Genomic DNA, 18,929 nt, shown 5'->3' with positions numbered 1-18,929 from the left:
AATTATATACTTTGGCTGCTGTACGCGTGTAGCGATAATGGTTTATTAAAAATACCAAAAGTTTCCTCAGTGCACTAAGTGTTAGCATTGCTGGTATTGCTGTCATGAATTCCTTTGGCTTCTCTTTCTGCCTCGTGCTTGCCAAGCCTAAAGAAGCACTGGACTGCTTTTCTAGTAATGCTCCAAGCAGATAAAAAGTGCTCTTCCAGGTTCCCTCCAGCAATGGCTCTTCCCTGAAGGAAGCTCTGCTTGGTTCCCATTTTGGTGCTGGTCATGACCAACAATTTGGGAGTGGGGGCACCTACATCAAGCAAGTCCAGCTGCCTCAGAGGCATTTAGTCTCTGATATCTAGATATGGTCCGCTTTCAAGCTATAGGGAAGGGGTAAATCCCCTCATGTTGGTGGCCGTTTCTGAGAAGAAACCCAGAGCAGAGGCCACCATTTTGGCAAACCCTAGGTGCTGAAACAGGGATCTCCAAGGCTGTGGAGCAGGAGGAGGGATGATCTTCTCAAAACATTGCTCTGGCTTGAACAACTCAGACAACTCAAGATCAAGCAAAACCCCACAGCAGTGCTGTTAAACTGTCGGATCTTTTCCAAGACAAAATACTTTGTAGTTGATACAAATGACGTTGGGTCAGATTACTGAGGCAGGTTGAATCAATATAGCCACAGGGGTGAGAGGCTGTACCACATTAATAAAACTGGTGACAGTACCTATAGAAGTATTTTAGTCTGCAGCTTGCGCTGTTGCTGGAAGAGGATAACCTTTCTGATTCAAAGGAGGACACATAACAGCCTGATTATTGGGCTGTGTGTGCCCAAACTTTGCCCAATAAAGGCAGATGTTTCAAGACCCCATGCAAATAAGCTATACTGTTTCTTAAAAAGCTCCTTAAAGCCTTCTCTTTATGAAAATAAAAATTTCCTCCTGGCTCCTTTGTCAGCACAAACAACACACACAAATCCCAAGGGCAGTTTACTTGCCTGCACCCAGGGAACCACCTTGGGGTCCACAGCTTAAGCTGGTGGCCTATAGGGAAAAGATCAAAGAAGATGAAGACAAGGCTGTGGCAGCAATGGATGAAGATGCAGAGTCCTGAGAGATGGAGACGGGTTAGATGATTGCACTGGCTGCTCATGTAAACCCATGGTTTCTTGGCATTTATGCCCTGTGGCCAACTTCTCACCAACTTGAGAGTGGGCATGATGCCATCTTAACAGATGGGCATGAGCGATTTCAGCTAAGAGATTGTGTATGTCCATTAAATATGTTTATTTAGGAAACCATTCCCAGCTTGGAAACACAGGTCCTATAACGTGGTGTCCAGAAAGATAACATTGTCAGCTTTGGATCTCATCTGCCCAGTGTAAAGCATGGACCATGAGTCTTTGTCTCCCTTTTCATTCCCTCCACCCTAGAGAAGTGATGCCATTATCGGAACTTGTGAAAGTGGAGAAGTACCTACAGGCATGAGATGCCATGGCACTCATATGACAAAACTGCACAGAATCCCTGGGGACAACGCCAGTGACCATGCCCAGAAAAAGCGAGCTTTCAGCCCCATCCACACCTCTCAAAGTTCTCCATGCTCCAGTGGTCTGAACTGCTGTGGATATTGGCCAGAGCAGCTCATCTTCAGCAACTCCCAGAGGCAGTCTGCAGGCTACCTTGCTGGCCAAAACTCTCCTCCTGCCAAGTCATGGGGGAAGCCACACCTGTGTCTGCACCAAACCTCGCCCCAGCCATGGCTGCAGATGGCTCCATCACACCCTTTGGGTACGCCTTAATACAACCAGGTAATAACTACGAAGGAGAGCAGACATCTCACAACCTGCATGGGATTACCATCAGCAGCAGGCTCAAAGCATCACAAGTTGGTTGGCTGTGCTGGTGCCCCTTGCACGCCTGGACTCAGCTTTGGCAGGGCACGCTGGCCCCAGCAAGCAAAAGCAATACGTACAGAAATATGCTATCTTGTTTTGTTTTGCTTTGTCACCCTGGGGAGCAGGCAGTCCCCAGAGTGCTATCAAGTGCAATCTGGTTTCAGGTTTTACTCCTAGACACTGGCTTCTTCATATCAACGTTCCTATTTTTCCCCTTAACAAGTGCTTGCAGGATTTGCACTAGAAGTCACCACAATCCTTTCTGAACTTCATACTGCATCTTTGTTATTCATTTCAATGTTCTTTGGCATGGAGTTTTCTGCTATACCATGCTCTTTCCCTAGACCCCCTGAATGGTGTGAGCTCTGCCTATGTAGGAGCATCCTGAATTCCACCTTGGGAAGAGATTTAAGAGAACATCAGATAAGCAAACGTCTTTTTCAATAACACATATACAGAAAATCAACATGGGATATGGCACACAATACATTTTTTTTTCCTTTTTTCCTTTTTTTTTTTTTTAATCCTGAGTGATAACGTTTTTGCAAAAGATGGCATCAAAATTCATCCCAATATTCATAACTTCTGCTATGCAGGGTGAACCCAGCTGAAAAACACTAAAAAATGAGAAAGCTTTTAATCAATTCACACTTCATATTTTTCCAACAGATCTGCGAAAGGGAACTCTTACTCTTTCAATTCTGCGTGTTTCCTCAGGAAGAAAAAGGCCTTATTTAATACTGAAACAGTTCATACCAGTTACTTAAATTTCAGATGTGAGGACACTTGCCTGTATATCCTTTCCTTCCCTATGCCAGGGATGGTCCCAGCTTAGTGAAGCCACTCACTTTTCAAGAGATCGTTCTGTAGAGCTAAGGATTTTCTTTTGATTTCTCCTTTGCTCTCAGAATACCACTCGTGCCCAGCACTGCACATGTGCAAACATGTAGAGACAAACATTTTCTTTTCCCTTCTCCCCCGCACCAGCATCTTCTGCCCATATGGGACAGATAATCCCTTTTCATATCGGCTCATCTTCTTCTTTCAACACAATTTCCTTGACATCCCAAATTACAACCAAATGGGGGAATGGAGGAATGAGCCTGAAATCAATTTCAGATCACTCAAAAGAAATAGATTTATAGCAAAGATAAATCAACAAAACCTTTGAGGGTAGATCCCTGAATTCTTGCTGCAGTCCCTGACATATTTAGTACCTGTTGATAGAGGCTAAGACAGCACCCAGTCACAGAGGGGAGAGGCTGGGACGCGCACAGAGGTCACCTTCCCCTTGGACGGTGTAGGGATGAGCATCTTGGGCAGTTGTCAGGCTCATATCAAGAGATTTGGGTCTGAGAGCCTGCGGGAGCATCCCCACTGAGGCACAGAGCATCACATTATCTGCCCCATGCGGGGCAGGTGGGGTGAGGGAGGTCGGGCCCTTGGTGGTGGTGATTTTAAGCTGACGTAAAGAATAGCACCCTGGGCATCTCAGTTGGGTTTTTAGCCCCACACAGAGCTTATTAACAAGAGTTTATTAAGAGTTCTCTGGGAGGTGACCCAGAGTTTCCCAAACTGTAAGAAGCAGCACAATCAGACAATAAGCCACCAAAGCCAGCCCAAGGAGATGCACCCAGGAGCCAAAGGAAGTCACTGCCCATGCTAACGCTGGGGCACAGAGAAAGGAGCAGTGGTTTTGCGGAGTCAAGAGGTTTCGAGATGAATGTGGGAAGCCAAGGCCAGAGGTTGCCAGGAGGTCAGGCACTGCCTTTCCAGCAGGCCCACACTGCGGGCCAGGAAGCACACCACTAATTTGGCCATTAATTGAAATGCACACTTGGATGGGGAAGAAAACAACTCTAATTCTGATACAAGGGGGCCCGATCCCACCTGCCAAAGTGAATGGCAAGGTGGCCGCTGAGGTTGGCAGGAGAAGCAGGTTGGTTTCCAGCTCCTAGAAAAGGGGAGTGCTGATTTTATGCCTCAGTTCTTGAAATTTTTCCTTTCTTTCTAGACACATAAAAAGCTTTTCACTTAGTTGGCATTGAAGTTTACATATTTCATGAAATCAATAAGTGAGGGGAAAAAAAAAAAAAAAAAAAAAAAAAAAAAAAACACTGATATGAGTTTGCATCAAAGATCCCAATTTTAATCAATTTTCTGGGGAAAAAAAAAAAATAACAAACTTCAGTCCTAAGTACTGCAGCATATCGCCAGTTCTGTTCATCTCTTTCAGGAGATTTCGTTTGGCTTGGACATCAACAGGACTAATTCAGGAATGAGGTACTTTCTGCATGGGGAAGGGTAACAAAACCCAGCCTTTTGTTTTTAATTTAACTGCCTGGTACAATTTGTCTCCTGGTTGCAACATGCTCAGAGGGTCCTTTAAAGGATACCACAGAGCACATGCCAACAGACTCCCCCTGCCTCCGCAGGTGAACTCTTTCCTTACATGCAACAGTGGTCCTGTGTCCCCATTTCAGTCATGAGCACACAGGGCTGAGAAGGTGATCCAGCATAGGTACACAAGAAAACATTTTCCCGTATTTGAAAGCACATTTCATTCCAGTGCATTTGCAGGCTGGGTGTTTTGTTTTTTGTTTTGTGTTTGTTTTTTTTTTTTTTTTTTCTCAGGGAGACACATAGAGGGCCTTGACGTGCAATGCCTCCCAGGCACAGTCCCTTTGCGATGCTCCCCCTCTGGACAGGACAGGCGCTGTCCCTTGGCTCTCCCTCGGCATCCCAGCAGCAGGACAGGGATGCCAGGTGACATCCATACCACAGGCGGTGTGTCAATGCCAGATCCCAGCTTCTGAAACCCTCACCCAGCTTCCCCTCTCCTCAGGGCCACGAGCAGCTGAGTGCAACATGCATGCCAGGGATGTGCAGGTAGGAAAGAGTTTTCCTCCTGCCTCCTGGCTCAGCCTCTGCAATGCCTTTCTGGTGCTAGCTAGAACCGGGAATAAACCCATTTGTCACGTTACCACTGGACAAGCACCTTGCCAAAAGCTGCCTCGGAGAGTGCGCGATGCAACAGGCTTGTGGTGCTGCTGACTAGATTGAAGACTCACAGTGTGATCCTTCATCTCTGCACTGGCAGAGGCATGGAGATTTAGCTCTCGGTATTAATCCCAGTTCCTAAAATTTTCGGGTTTACATCTGGCTGCAATCTACATTACAGAGGCCCAGGTCCAGTCTCCACTCTGAATAACTCAGGGGCTGCCCCAGGGCCTGTGCCAGGCAGCGGCTGCTGGAGACACGCAATGCCTCTGGTGGCATGTGGGGACAGCTTTTTGGTCACTTGCATCACTGAATGATGGGCAAGGCCTGGCCTGTTACATCCCTACAAGTGATGACAGGTCTCCTTTTCTCTTTCCCACATGTCAGTGCAAGGCCCAAGGCATCCCAACAAGATCACCGCTAACGAGAGCAAGGCAAAAGCTGCTATCGGTCTGTCTCAAATGTCCTGCCCAAAGCTGCCAGCAGCCAGTGGGGCAGCTGGCAGGAAACCTCCAAATCCTGACCGCTACCAGCTCCTGGTCTGGCGGAGGTAGCGCTTAAGCCATCAGAAAAGAGGTGCAGAGGAGGGAAGTGACTGACGCCTACATCTGAGCAGAGCTTAAAAATTGCAAGTCGCATCTATTCAGCTCCTCCAACCCATTTCAAAGGACTTGCAAGACTCCGGTCGCCATTGTGTGCCTGGTAATTCTGTGTCACAACTAATTACTGCCTAATAGCCGTTGTGGGGACAAAGTCCCCAGTTTAAAAGAGAAGTCTATTTCGTCTCGCATTCAGGCCTAATCTGACCCTGAATAGTGGAGATTACATGAGGTAATACAGCAGTTATTTCTACCTGCTGTAGTTCATAAGCTCCATCTCCAGCTGAGGCAAAAACCCCCTCCCCCTTTACAAAGATTATTTGTCATTAAAATGCTCAGTAGCTTTTTTTTTTTTTTTTTTTTTTTTAAATCTGGATGTTGCCTACACTTTCAGAAAGGTTTTTGAAGGAAGATTAGCAGGATTAGGAAAGGTTCACATATGTTCGGCTTCACTATTGGTATTCAAGACATCACAACTCCACCACCACCCAGGAAGCCCAAGAAAACTGAGAGCAGAGGCAGAAAGAAAGAGGCCTCCTGGCCAGAGAAAGCCAAAAGTACCTCAGCAAGGGGAGCAGACAGATGGACACGGAGCTGCTGAGGCTCTCAGGCTACAGAAACCTTTGGTTTTTGCTCAGCACCTTGTACATAAGTGTGTTTTCGGCTATGCTGGCAGAGTAGCCCCGCTCTCCTGTGAAGGACCATGGCAGCAGATCACCAGCTGAGGAGGAGCACGTCCACCGGCAGATGCAAGTCCTGAAGGAGCTCAGCTGATAACGAAGGAAGCAGAAGGAAAATGAAGGCAAGGTCACAGGTCCCCTCAGCGGGATGTGTCCCATGCCCCGAGCACTGCTGGAGAGAGGCTGGATTTCCTCAGAGCTGCGATGGGAGCAAAGAGGGATGGAAATAAGAGGAAGGGGGGCCACTGGGACAACCAGCACAATCCGTGCCCTTGCTGGTAGACCTCAAGATTACACTCCTATACATTTCTTATTTTAAGAAAGTGGGATTTTGCTGGATGCAAGTCTATTGGTACAGGTCAGCACCTGTCCAGTCCAGATGGAGGTCTTTCTTGAGATCAGTTTTGGTTTTCATTGTAAATGGCTAAGCAAACTACATAACTGGTAGGGATCTTTCGAAATCCTGGAAAACAGCTTGCTTTGCCACTGTGGATTTTCCCCCTTTTTATCAACCACTTCTTCCTTGTTCTGGATTTTCCAAAAAAAAACAGCCCTTGAACTACCCTCCACTATTTTTCTCCTACCCTGCCCCTTCCAACTCACCAACACCCTCATGCCTCCCTCTTGCCCTTCATTCCACATACTCACTCCTATGGCTGCACTGCTTCCTTCCTCCCCTCCCACCCTTCCCCCTGCCCCAGCTCCCCATTCCCTTGCCCCTTTGCAAGTGGCTGCGATGAAGCTGACACAAGAGGCGGCCACGAAAGGGTAGAAAACCTCTGGGGTTTGGCAAAGGGATCCTCCCAGCATCTCCCCCCAGAGCCTCACCCTCAGGGCGGGCGGGGAGGACACACGGATCAGGCGAGGCACGCCAGGACCTGGCTCGCATGGTCGGTGGATTGGCAGCAGGAGGCTTCATGTGGGACTGTTAAAACAAGCAATGTTATTTAAGTCATTTATATTTTCACTTGTGAACGTTTTCTTCAAGTGGTTCCAAAGGAACATGTGCTTTAAATCTCCCAGCGCAGGCACCGCGTTTCGGTAAAGCGAGCCCGGGCGCACGAGGGAGTGGGTCAGGGCCCCCGGCCCGGCCGGAGCAGCAAGGGAAGAGCAGAGGGAGGAACGGTGTGAAGAACCCAAGGTAATAACTTCAGCATGCTGTGCAAAAGATCAAAACTCCTGCCAGAATGGTACCGAAAGCAAGGAATCTTTCCTCTACTTTTTTTTTTTTTTTTTTTTTTTTTTTTTTGAGAAAATACATAAAAACCTTGACAACTGAAGAATATCTTTCCACAGCCCAGCAGCTCATGGAGGCACTCTCTATGGAGCATCTTTTAAGTGATTCAGATGGGAAGAGGGGAGCACAACAATAGCCCAGAGACTGACCCACATCTTCACAAACGGTGTGGCAGGCATCAAAACAAAACCAAGAGTGCTCATCTCCTGAGTGGAGAAGCTCTTGAAGCATAGCACGAGGCCAGATTGCTGCCGAGTCCTGTAAAATGCTATTACGTGTCATCCTGCAAAAGTATTTCCTCGGAGTTTCAGAGGGTCTCTTTGGAATTAAGTGGCCTCACAATCACATCAGTTTCCGTGAAAAGTAAATCCCTTTTGGATGGTTTGCATTTCAGCAGGGAGGGAGGGAGAGACCACAAAAACTTTGGATTCAAGGCATCAAAACTTGTACTTTTAGATAACCAGCATGTATCTTTTGCATTTGAGCCAATATTGAAAAATCTCAGTGATAGAGCACTTGCACAGACTTTCAATCTTGGGTAATGCTTTCTTTTTCTTTTTCTTTCCCTTTGCTATACAGAAATTATATTTCTTGGGCAAATGAATGATAGCTCCCTCTCTGCCACGCTCGCCACTTGTGCTGATTCAGAATTTTATTTAAAACAGCTCACATAGCCAAATGGGTCTGGAAAGGGGAATCACATTCACCTTCCAGCACAGATTCAGCTGACTGCTCTGCATACCCCAGGAGAACTGCAGGTTCTCCCTCCTTTGGGCTCAGCAAGAGTTTTGCTGTGATGAGATCTTGTCTGTCCCTACAAAACTTGTTACCACTGCCTGGCTGAATGCAGAAAAGCAGCCCATGCATGACTCACACCAGTCACCTATTCCAGCATCTCACCCACATCTGTCAGGGGGCATCTCAGATGGGTGCAAGAACTGCTGCACGATAACCCGAACAGTGGGCAACCCCAAAGGTCACCTTTTGCATTCAGTTTTCCAGCCTTTTCTTAAAAGGGAAAAATGCAAAAGGAAAAAGGGGGAAGGGAAAAAAAAAAGAGAGAGAGAGAGAGAGAGAGAAAGAGAGAGCAAGATGCCCTGAATAACTCCGCTGCTCAAGTGTTTTACATCGGCAGTGGCATGGGGCCAAGCCCTGCAGCCCACCTCCCCACCGCCCCTGTGTCTGTGCATATTCATGAGTGGGAGGTGGCCTTGCCGGCACGGTATAAAATTGTCAGTGAACTTGCATGAAAAGAGCAGCTATTTCCTTCTCCTCCTGATATTAGCAGCATCCCTTCCCCGCAGCAGCGTTTCGGCGTGCACCAAATGTGCGTGCAGCCCCTCTCCCAGCATGAGTGCCGCACATTTCCCAAGGACTTCAAGGGATGCTGTACATTTTTTATGGTCTGAAAAAAGCAGTGGCAAAGCCCCAGCTTGCTCCCTGGGCTGTGCCACTGGAGCCAGCCTGTGGGAAAGGTGGTAGGGTGAATTCAAGCAGTTACTGTGGGCGCTGCTCCCCAAATGTGCAGAAGAGCTACGTGAAGGCAAATGTGCCACCTTTCTGTGCCATGGGTATCTGGGAGCATCCCCCAAACCCCATCTAAAGGCCTCTAGGATCGAGTTTGCACATAAAAAAATAGTTAGGAAGAGTCTGGGCAGCCAGCTAGTCCGGCAAAGTTGGAGAGAAAGTATAAGAGACATATGGTTGTGGTACTCCCTAAAAACCTATAATTGCTATCTTCAGGTGGCCGCACGCCCTGTTCTTATAATGAGTAAGATATGTAAAGTCCTGAACTGTTTGTGTGACATTTCAATAAATAATGCGGAGATTTGACAGCATTTCCATATTCCTCCTTTAATGTCTGAATGTCTCTGACTTAATCCAAGTTCCTTGGCATTTATTGCTGTTTGTTACACTAACAAGTGAGATTATGAGAATTCTAATGAAGGCTTCCAGTGAAAAACTCTGTGATTAAAATGCCATAATAACAGTTGCATGCATTTATGTGCCTGATTATCATAATCTATTTAGCACAAGTAAACATACAAACAGAAGGAGAAAAGCAAGCACACTGACACTTCAGCTAAAGGAGAATCTAAAATGAGGGAGAAACAATGTAAATATGTAAATGTCTTTGTGTATTCTTTTTATCTCTTTTTTTTTTTCTCATCCTTGCTTTTTTTTTTTTTTCTTCCCTGTTTGCTAATGAGACGTCTATGGTTCATCACACGCGGTCCCTCTTCGCTTGGCCGAGGTGCGTTTTGGGCCATCTGCTGGAGCCGTTCTCCTGCACAATGCCACCGGGGGAGCACGGGGGATGCTTGCAGCAACCTTTGACACCACGCATGGGCTGCGAGAGATGCTGCCGGACAGGGTCGGGGCTTTCATATGTTCCTGCTGAACCCAGAGTTCAGCTGTTCCTCCACCAATTCAAGTCCCGGTAAAACACAAGAAGGCTGCAGCCCCCCAAAACTCCCCGCAGATGAAGGAGAAGCCTTGACAAATTTTCTGGTGTGGATTTCTGCTGCCGAGGCTGGCAGATGTTGCCACCACAAGAAGGTTTGCTGTGCGTTGAAAGGGTCACACAGCCCCTCTGCAGGGCACGGGCACCTTGGGATGGGGAATCATCTCCACTGCCAGCACACATCAACAAAATCCCCGTGGCTTGGTGAGACGGATGCATTAACCTCACTAGCATAGCTCTTGCCAGGGTTTCTACAGCATTTTTCTCCTGAACAGAGGGTGGGGACAGGACAAAGACATCACCTTTGTGGGTACAATTTTGTTTCCCATAGGTGTTCAGGTGGGAAGCAAACCATACCCAAGATTTTGTGTTCTTTCAGCCAGGTCTCTTGTTTTTAAGGAGTGCTACGTCAAAATAACAACATGGAGAATGGAAAGGAAGCAAAGGGCAGCATAACAGTGCCACACAGAGACAAATGGCAAAATGTAAAGAATAAAATCAAATAAAATAAAAATGCAGGAATACTGCCCAAGAAATTCAAAATTAGAACTAAATGCCCACGCTGCACCATGTGGGAACTTCCTGCAAAAATAAAAGAGTAATGTGTGATTTTCTAGACTAAATTCAGCCCTGACAAGGATGCTCCGCTTATTGAGGAGGAGACACAGCCATTTGTGCCAGGATTTTCCTTGGCCCTGTCTCTATAATAACACACCTACATCTTTTCCACCCTCAGGCACTGCTGTGGGCACCCAGTGACGGAGGATGGTCAGAGGAGAGCACTGCCTTGAGCTCGGGGCTGATTTCCTAATCCCATCAGTGTCCAGCTTGATTGGTGCAGGGAATACCCCCCCCCAGACAAGCTCCTGAGGGCTTCAGACCCCCTGCACGGTGGAAAACCAAGTGTAGCCGGGCAAACTGCAGCAGGCATCGGTGACCTCCTCTCCACCTCTGCTTCCTTGGCTCTGATGCTTTAGAAGATGATTTTAGCTTTTGTTTGCTTGCTTGGGGACATTTGGGCACCACTGTTTGGGGAGGGGACATTTCTGCAGAGGCTCCACTCCTCCACAGGCTGGAAATGCTCCCCCAGACACACAAAAAGGATATTTTCTTACTCAGTACTGGCATGGAGAGAGCCCCAGCATGACCCTGATGCTGAGAAGAGCCTGCACGCTCCCACAGCACCTGCTCCTGCCGCTGGATGCCTCCCAGCCCAGGCACCACTTCTGCCTGGCGTTGTGCTTCCTCTCCTCCTTCACCAGCAGCAAGCTGCGTTGCCAAAAAGAAGTGAAAACGTTGGTAACACCTAGGAGGTGTTAAAACGAAATAGCCATCACACTGCCTTGTAAACTCTAGGAATTGCCTTTTGGGGGGCAATAAGACAACGGTGTGCATCTTAAACTGCGTTCTTAAAGTTTTTTCATTGAGCAAGGCACTAAATGGATCATATCCTGTAAAAAATAAAATACAATAAAATAAAAAAAAAAAAAAGAAAAGTCTTGCCTTAAACACAATGAATGACAGGTGGAATCCTAACATGCCTTACACCTGCGGAGCAAAGTTAAAAGGATCCTGGAGGAGGTGTTTTTGACAACATATTAAGGTCAGAGAGAGTCAGTCCCCGTTAATCTCACTGGTGTGGGGCTCGTCCTCTTCGAATACGTGGCCGCGCTTGAGAGGAGGGACGACCGAGGCTGAGATGCAAGGCACACAGAGATGCAAGGCACACAGAGATGCAAGGCACACAGCATCCAGCCTGGGGCTTGCAGTGAAACTGAACCAGCAAGCTAATTATTCTGTTGCAGTTTACAGCAGGTTCATAAGTGACAAGGCTCTATAAGTTTTGTTTGGTTTGGTTTTGTCTCGTTTGTTTTGTTTTGTTTTGCAGCTGTATGAGAACAGGCGATGGCCTATTTCCTGCGTGTTTGTAATCCGGAAAGTATCGCAAACATCAGCTCTGGTATTTCTGAGCCTTCCCTCTGGGTGACTCCTGTAAAGATTAGAAGCTTTTGCAGCCTCTGATTGAATGGGAAGACATGCTGGGTTTTTGGCAGAGCGCATGTGTCTCAAACATTTCAATCGAGCAAGTGTTAACAAAAACAAACCTCGCCGTGAAGAAAAAAAAAAAAAAAAAAAAGAACCCCAAGAGAACAAAACCGCCTGCCCCACTCAATGAGCTCGGGTCCCTTCCCCTGAGATCACAGGTACCCAAGAGGTTGGTTTGGCAGGTGGGACGCCTGCAGGCTGGTCATCGCTTGGAAGTAGAGAAACACGCCCGAAATACATTTGGGGAGATGGCTGAAACATCCAGAAAGAAGAAAAAAAAAATAAAAGAAAAAAGAAATAAATAAAAGGTGGAGTAGGGGGGAATTCCCTGCCCCACTTCTCACCCCGTACCTCACCTCGTTTAAGCAGGGAGCTTGCGGGCAATCAAGGGGAACCTTGCAGGGGCTGGGGGGATGAAGGCAAGGCAGCGGGCTCACCCACACTCCGAGAGATTGTCGGCAGGAAAGCAACAGGCTGGTTTCTATTAAGTTTTCGCTTCATCATGTGCCCTGATTGCCTTCGTTCGCGCCTCGCCTGTCTACGGCCGCGATTTGAAAGATAAAAACAATAAAATATGTGCGCTCGTAGGTAATAAAGTGGGTTTATTGTGAAAGGAAAGGGAGAAGGGAAGGGGTCCTGGGAGCCCCCGGGGGCTGCGCTGCGGAACTGAGCCCTACGGACTTGGGGGGTAATGTAGGGAAAAGGGAAAATGGAAAAAGGAAAAGGGGAAGGGAAAAGGGAGAAGGGAAAAAGGAAAGGGAAAAAGGAAAGAGGAAAAAGGAAAGAAAAAAAGGAAAGGGAAAGGGAAAGGGAAAGGGAAAGGGAAAGGGAAAGGGAAAGGGAAAGGGAAAGGGAAAGGGAAAGGGAAAGGGAAAGGGAAAGGACGGAGGGCTCCGCAGCCCCCTGGCACCTGTCTCGCCCGTCTCAGCCGCCCGTGGCGAGCAGCCTTGCTTGCAGGATGCCGCCGCTGCTGCAGCCCCGGCCGGGCGAGCAGGATGCTGTTTTGGGGAGCCCCAAGCCGGCTCAGCGGCCGGGGACACCCCTCACCCCGTCCCCCCGAGCCCCCTGCGCCCACCTCCGGGGCTCACCCCCGTTCCCGGCTCCGCAGCCCCAAATTGGAGCGAGTCCCGGGGGGCATCCCGGGGCCCCCCCCCTCCATCCCCGCCGGGGGCCGGGCGGCAGCAGCGGGGCACACGCCGGGGGGGCGGCGGCGGCCGTCCCGGCTGCGGCTGGGCCAGATTTTCCTAATTGACCTGTTACGGATCAGCCCCGCAACCGTTGGGGAACACATTTCCACGCTTCACTTCTTAACGTTTTAAATACATATTTAACGGATGGTTGGGGCTCTGCCGAGCCAGCTGGGAAACACACGGGTGTAAAAATAATGCAACAAAGGCGGAGGGGGCGGAGGGGAGGAGGGGAGGGGGGGATTTACCCCGGCGGGAGGAAGCGGCGGCCCCAAATGCGGCTGGGGGCGAGCGGGGAGCCGGGAGGGATGCTGCGGCCGTTTTGTTGGCGGTGCCTTTTCTTCCTTTTCTTTCCCCCCCTCCCCTTCTCCTGCTTGCCTCTCGCTGGAGGGGCTGCTCGGGGCTGCTCGGGGCTCGTTGCGCTCCTCGCTCCGGTGCCCGCTTCCCCCGGGGCGCTGCGGGCTGGGGAGAGCCCCGAAACCTCGGGGATGGCCGGGGTTGGGGCTGGGGGGGCGGAGGGAAAAAGGGAAAAAACGGGGAGCCGATAGGGGAAGCGTGCCCCGAGGGCACGGCACGGCACGGCACGGGAAGCGGCGGGGCACCGGCAAATACCGACGGGCCGTCGGGGAGCCGCGCAGCCCGGCGTGAGATGCGGGTTGGGGCCGGGCTTTGCTCGGGGCCGGGGTTTGCTGCTCGGTGCCGTCCCCCGGCCCCCCCCGGTCCCCCCCAACAGCTGTTGGCGGCGCTGTCATTGTCGCCTTTCGCTATCGAGCCCGCAAAAGTCCCTCCCCCCCCCCTCTGTGCCCACCCCCCCTCGAGGGGCTCCCCCCGCCGCTGCCGGCCCCGTGTCCCCCCCGGTCCCCCGGTCCCCCGGTGCCCCCCCGTCCCCGCTTCCCCCCCCCGCCCCTCTCCCCGCCGCCCGCCCCATCGGTCGGGACCGGCCCCGGTGACATCAGGCGGTCCCCCCCCGGCCCCCCCCAGCCGCCGCCGATTGGCGCAGCCCCCCCCCGCCCGGTGACATTGTTCCTCCCCGGCGCGGCTATAAAGCCGCCGCCGCCGCGCCGCAAGGTGCGCGCTGCTGCCGTGCTGGCCCGTCCCGGCGCGCCGCTCCCCACGGCCACGGTAAGGGCACCGGAGGGATGCGACGGGACGGGACGGGACGGGACGGGATGGGATGCGACGGGATGGGATGCGAAGGGACGGGACGGGACGAGAAGCGAGGCGCCCCCCCGAGGGCACCCCGCGGGAGGAGGCTCGGGGGGGCGGGCAGCGCGGCCGGCCCCGCCCGGGGCACCGTCCCCAGCCTCCTCCGGAGCCCGGGGGGGACGTCCCGGTGCCGGGGAGCGGCGGGCGCTGACTCGGGGCCGCCCCCCCGGCTCTCTCCCCTCCCGCAGGCAGCCCGGTGAGCGCCGCCGTCCCGCCTGCCGGGCCATGGACTCGGACGCCAGCCTGGTCTCCAGCCGCCCTTCGTCGCCGGAGCCCGATGAGCTCTTCCTCCCGGGCAGGAATAAAGGGGGCGGCGGCGGGGGCTTCACGGGCGGCACCGTGTCCAGCTCCACGCAGAGCGACTCGCCGCCGGAGCTGAGCGCCGAGCTGCGCAGCGCCATGAGCGCCGCCGGGGTGGTGGTGGTGGACAAGCTGGGCTTCAAGTCCTCGTCTTCCTCGTCGTCCTCGTCGTCGTCGTCCTCCTCCAAGAAGGACAAGAAGCAGATGACGGAGCCGGAGCTGCAGCAGCTGCGCCTGAAGATCAACAGCCGCGAGCGCAAGAGGATGCACGACCTCAACATCGCCATGGACGGGCTGCGGGAGGTGATGCCCTACGCGCACGGGCCGTCGGTGCGCAAGCTCTCCAAGATCGCCACGCTGCTGCTGGCCCGCAACTACATCCTCATGCTCACCAACTCGCTGGAGGAGATGAAGCGCCTGGTCAGCGAGATCTACGGCGGCCACCACGCCGGCTTCCACCCCGCCGCCTGCCCCGGCGGCATGGGCGCCCACTCGGCCCCGCTGCCCGGCCACCCGGGCCACCCCGCCTCGCACCCCGTGCACCACCCCATCCTGCCCCCCGCCGCCGTCTCCAGCGCCTCCCTGCCCGGCTCCGGCCTCTCGGCCGTCAGCTCCATCCGACCCCCCCACGGGCTCCTCAAGTCGCCCTCGGCCGCCGCCGCCGCCGCCGCCGCCGCCGCCGCCCCCCTGGGCAGCGGCTTCCAGCACTGGGGGGGGATGCCGTGCCCCTGCAGCATGTGCCAGGTGTCGGCCCCCCCGCACCACCACGTCTCCGGCATGGGGGCCGCCAGCCTGCCCAGACTGGCCACCGACACCAAATGAGGGGGGCCGCCCCGGAGCGCCCAGGACCTACAACGGGGACCCCCCCCCTCTCCGGGAGGACCCCCCCGTCCCGACACCCGCGCCCCCTTTCCTTGCCGGGACCCGGGGAGGAGGGAGAAGCGGTCCCGGGCCGGCCGCACACCGAGGAAGCGAACCCGGGGGGGGTCGCCCCTCGTCGCCCCTCCTCTCGTTTGCTCGCCACCCCCCCCGGCAGCGCCCCCCGGGCCGCATCCTGCCCGGCGCCGGCGGTCCCCGGAGCCCCGGCTGCGAGTTTGGCCGGGGAGGTGGCTCGGCCCCCCCCTCGGCACCCCCCCAGCCCTGCTTTTTTTTCGGGTTCGTCTCTCCTTCGGGCTCTGTACATACACCCCTCGCCGGCAGCCCGAGCTTTCCGTCCGTGCACTTGTACTGTGTAAAGCCTTATGAATGAATAAGGGGTTGGTCTGCGCTGATTTCGTTGGTTTGCTTCGTTGTTTGTTTGTGTTTTGTTTTATTTTTATCGTTTCCCGTCTTTTTTTTTTCCCCTTTTTTATTTTTAATTTTATTTTTCCTCGTGTAACACGGTTTTCGTTCCCGCCGCCCTTAACAAAGTTGGGACTCCTTAACGCTCTCCCCGTGTAGGAACTCCCCCCCTCACGCCGCCCGTGTTGCAATACTGAGAGCTTGGGCTTCTTTCCGAAAATAACAACTTTTTCTTATCACTGCCCCCCTCGCAGAGATTTTATCATCTGTTTATTTTTGTAAGAAAAAAAAAAAAAAAGAAAAAGAAAAGAGAAAAAAAAAAGTTGCTAAATAATATTTATTACTCGTTTGGTTGCAGGAAAAAAAAAAAAAAAAAAAAAAAAAAAAAAAGCGATCCATTGTTGAGATTTTAAATAAAAAACAAACAAACAAACAAACAAAGGCGTTTTAAGTCAGTGGCATCTTTCTCCTCGTTGGTGTCCGGAGGCAGGTCGGGAGGATGCGCGGCGGGATGCGCGGCGGGATCCCCGGCCGAGATGCGGGATGGGGACGGGGAGGTTTGGGGTCCCTCCGTTCCTTGCTGCTGCGCTCCGCGGGCTGCCCGAAACCGATCCGTCTCGCTCGTTCCTCGCGGAGTTAAGGGTGGCAGGGAACCAAGCGAGGGCCACCGAGTTCCAAATTTTGATTTATTTTATTTATTTATTATTATTTCGCCAGCACCTTGGCAGGAGCTAAAAATTAATTCGGGGAGGGGAAAGAGGAAACATTCAATTTCGCGACGCGCTTCTCGTCTGCTCCCTCTACGCACTTGACCTTCTTCCAAACCCATCCGACCAAAAACCCACGGAGAGGAAAAATATGAGCGGAGGGGCTGCTGTTTTTTTTTCCCACCCCCCTCCCCGAGGTCGGCAGTAACCCACCCCCGTGTGCGCTCCGACGGTGCTGCGGGCAGAAATGTGGGCAGGGGACATCTCACCCTCATCTTGTGGCTTTCCTGCTCCTGCAGGGTCACGGGGGGGATCCCGGGTGCCCCCACCTCGCTGGGCATCTCCCGGCGAAGGGGAATTTTGCGGGCGCGGAACGAGCGCGAATCCGGATTTGGGGGGGGATTTGTGAACGCGTGGAAAGCGAAGCGGGTCACGGAGCGGCTTCGCCCCGTGGCTTAGGCGGTCCCTGAGCTGCAGCCCCCCGGGTTTGGGCCCTGGGCACCCCCTGTCCGCGCTAAGCGGAGCAGCTCTCCCAATTAGCAGGGCTCCGGCGAGGGAGCGCTGCTGCGGAAGGAGGGCAGGAGCAGGTGAGAATTAGAGGGAGCATCATTAGAAGCCGCTCTTTGTCTCCATTAAAGGCAATAATTAGCACCCTGACAGATGCAAAAGTCGGCAGCGGCCAGAAGCCGGGAAATCCTGCTCGTCTGCCTCCCCCCCACCCCCCCAAAAAAAAAAAAAAAACCTGCCCAGCACCAACAGGTGGCCCCGGGGAGCCCCGACGGCAGCACCGCCCCGGCGAGGGGGAGCACGGGCACCCCGGCTTTCCCTCCCCAAAAAAAGCCTCCTGCCCGCCGCCCCCTCCGCTGCCAGCCGGTTTTGGGGCCGCTTATTCCCCCCCCAAAAAACGACAAGGAGACCCCCGACTGCCCCAGCCCCGGGGGCGAGCCGCCAGCTGTGCCCTCCGCTCCCCCTCCTCCTGGGCTACCTGCAAATGAAATTAGGCTCTCAGCCGGGCCCCCAGCGACCCCCCCATCCCAAATCCCCCCCCCCCCCAGCCGGCCTCATTCCCCATATGCTCCCCCGCAGCACCGAGTGCCCCGCAGGGCTCCCCCGATCGCGTTGCCGGCAGATTAAGCCGCGGCTCCGGCCGGATAGGGTTTCGGGGAGGGGGCAGAGCCCATATGCTCCGCGATCACCGGCGGGGGTCACCTACGCCTCCAGCGGGGCCAGGAGCCGGCAGCCCCCCCATCACCCTCCCCAAACCCTGGCTGGGAAGCAGCGGGGACCCCGGGGGACAGGGAGGGCGCCGGGGGAGGTGGGATGGAGGCAGCGGGGAGGGGAACGGGGGCGATTTCGTTTGCTTTCTCCTGCTCTTTTCCCCCTTCCCCTCCTCACTGCCCACCCCAGGCACCTTGCAGAAAACGGAGAAAGGGACAGCCAGAGGCCGCAGCACATTTTAGGGGGAAAACGCAGTGTTTCGGGGAAGCCCAGGGGAAGGGAAGGGGCAGTTCCCCCACATTTACACCCCAATGCCCCATGACAGACTGGCACTGCCCGGGGGGAGCTCTCTTAGCAGCCAGGCACCCGCAGCACTGTCCCTGCTCCTGTTTTGCCCTTGGGCTGGGACCTTTCAGGGCTGCGGGCAGGTTTTTGGGCTCCCTTCCCTCTTCCTTAGGATGAATGCTTGCAGCGAGCATCCAAACCCCCTCCAGCAGCTTTTCATGGAAAGCAGCACTTAGTTTTCACCCACACACCTCACCCCTTGCTCACACAAACCAGGGCTGGGGACACTGGCACAGCAAGACACACAAGCACAGATTACACACATTTAGTTATAGTTTAAACTGGAGACAGAAATCCCCATTTCTTCCCCAGTCTCATCCCCTCTGGACATCCCTGCAGCCTTCCCATGCCAGGGCCAGGCACTGGACATGGGATATCACAGGGAGAAGTGGCAGGGCAAGGCAGGGCTGTGGCACAGGCCTGGGATGCCCTTTCCTTGCTGTCCAGGGGCCAGGGCTGCTTTTTATTCTTCCACGGGTGAAAGGCTGATGGCCTGTGCACCCTGGTGGTCTGCAGACCCCTCACAGAAGAAGTGGTGGGTGCTGGTCTGCTCCCACACACACCAATGTGACAGGAGCCAACAGCCTCTGGTAATGCCAGCAGGCCCAAGCCATCCCTATTGTAGCCGCAAGCACTGTCCTGCAGCTCCAATTCCCCCTTGTCTGTGGGGTTTCCACCTCTGGGAGGGATGAGGACCTCAGGTGGGATGGGGACCTCATGCCCCATGACTCACTGTTACCCAGACTACTTCTGAACACTCAGGGATCTTTG

General features: G+C 53.3%; 1 protein-coding gene across 1 annotated transcript; it reads left to right on the top strand.

Annotated features, from left to right (window-relative positions):
* Nucleotides 1-14,532: 14,532 nt before the first annotated feature.
* Nucleotides 14,533-15,429, top strand: OLIG2 (oligodendrocyte transcription factor 2; the record flags this gene model as incomplete). The annotated part of the gene is made up of 1 exon (XM_082758712.1): nt 14,533-15,429. One exon carries the CDS (start codon nt 14,533-14,535, stop codon nt 15,427-15,429), a length of 897 nt encoding a protein of 298 aa, XP_082614838.1.
* Between the last annotated feature and the right edge of the window lie 3,500 nt (nt 15,430-18,929).

Source organism: Aythya marila (genome assembly GCF_965140915.1).
Source record: "Aythya marila genome assembly, chromosome: 1".
Classification (NCBI taxonomy): domain Eukaryota; kingdom Metazoa; phylum Chordata; class Aves; order Anseriformes; family Anatidae; genus Aythya; species Aythya marila.
This window is presented reverse-complemented; position numbering and strand designations above follow the sequence as displayed.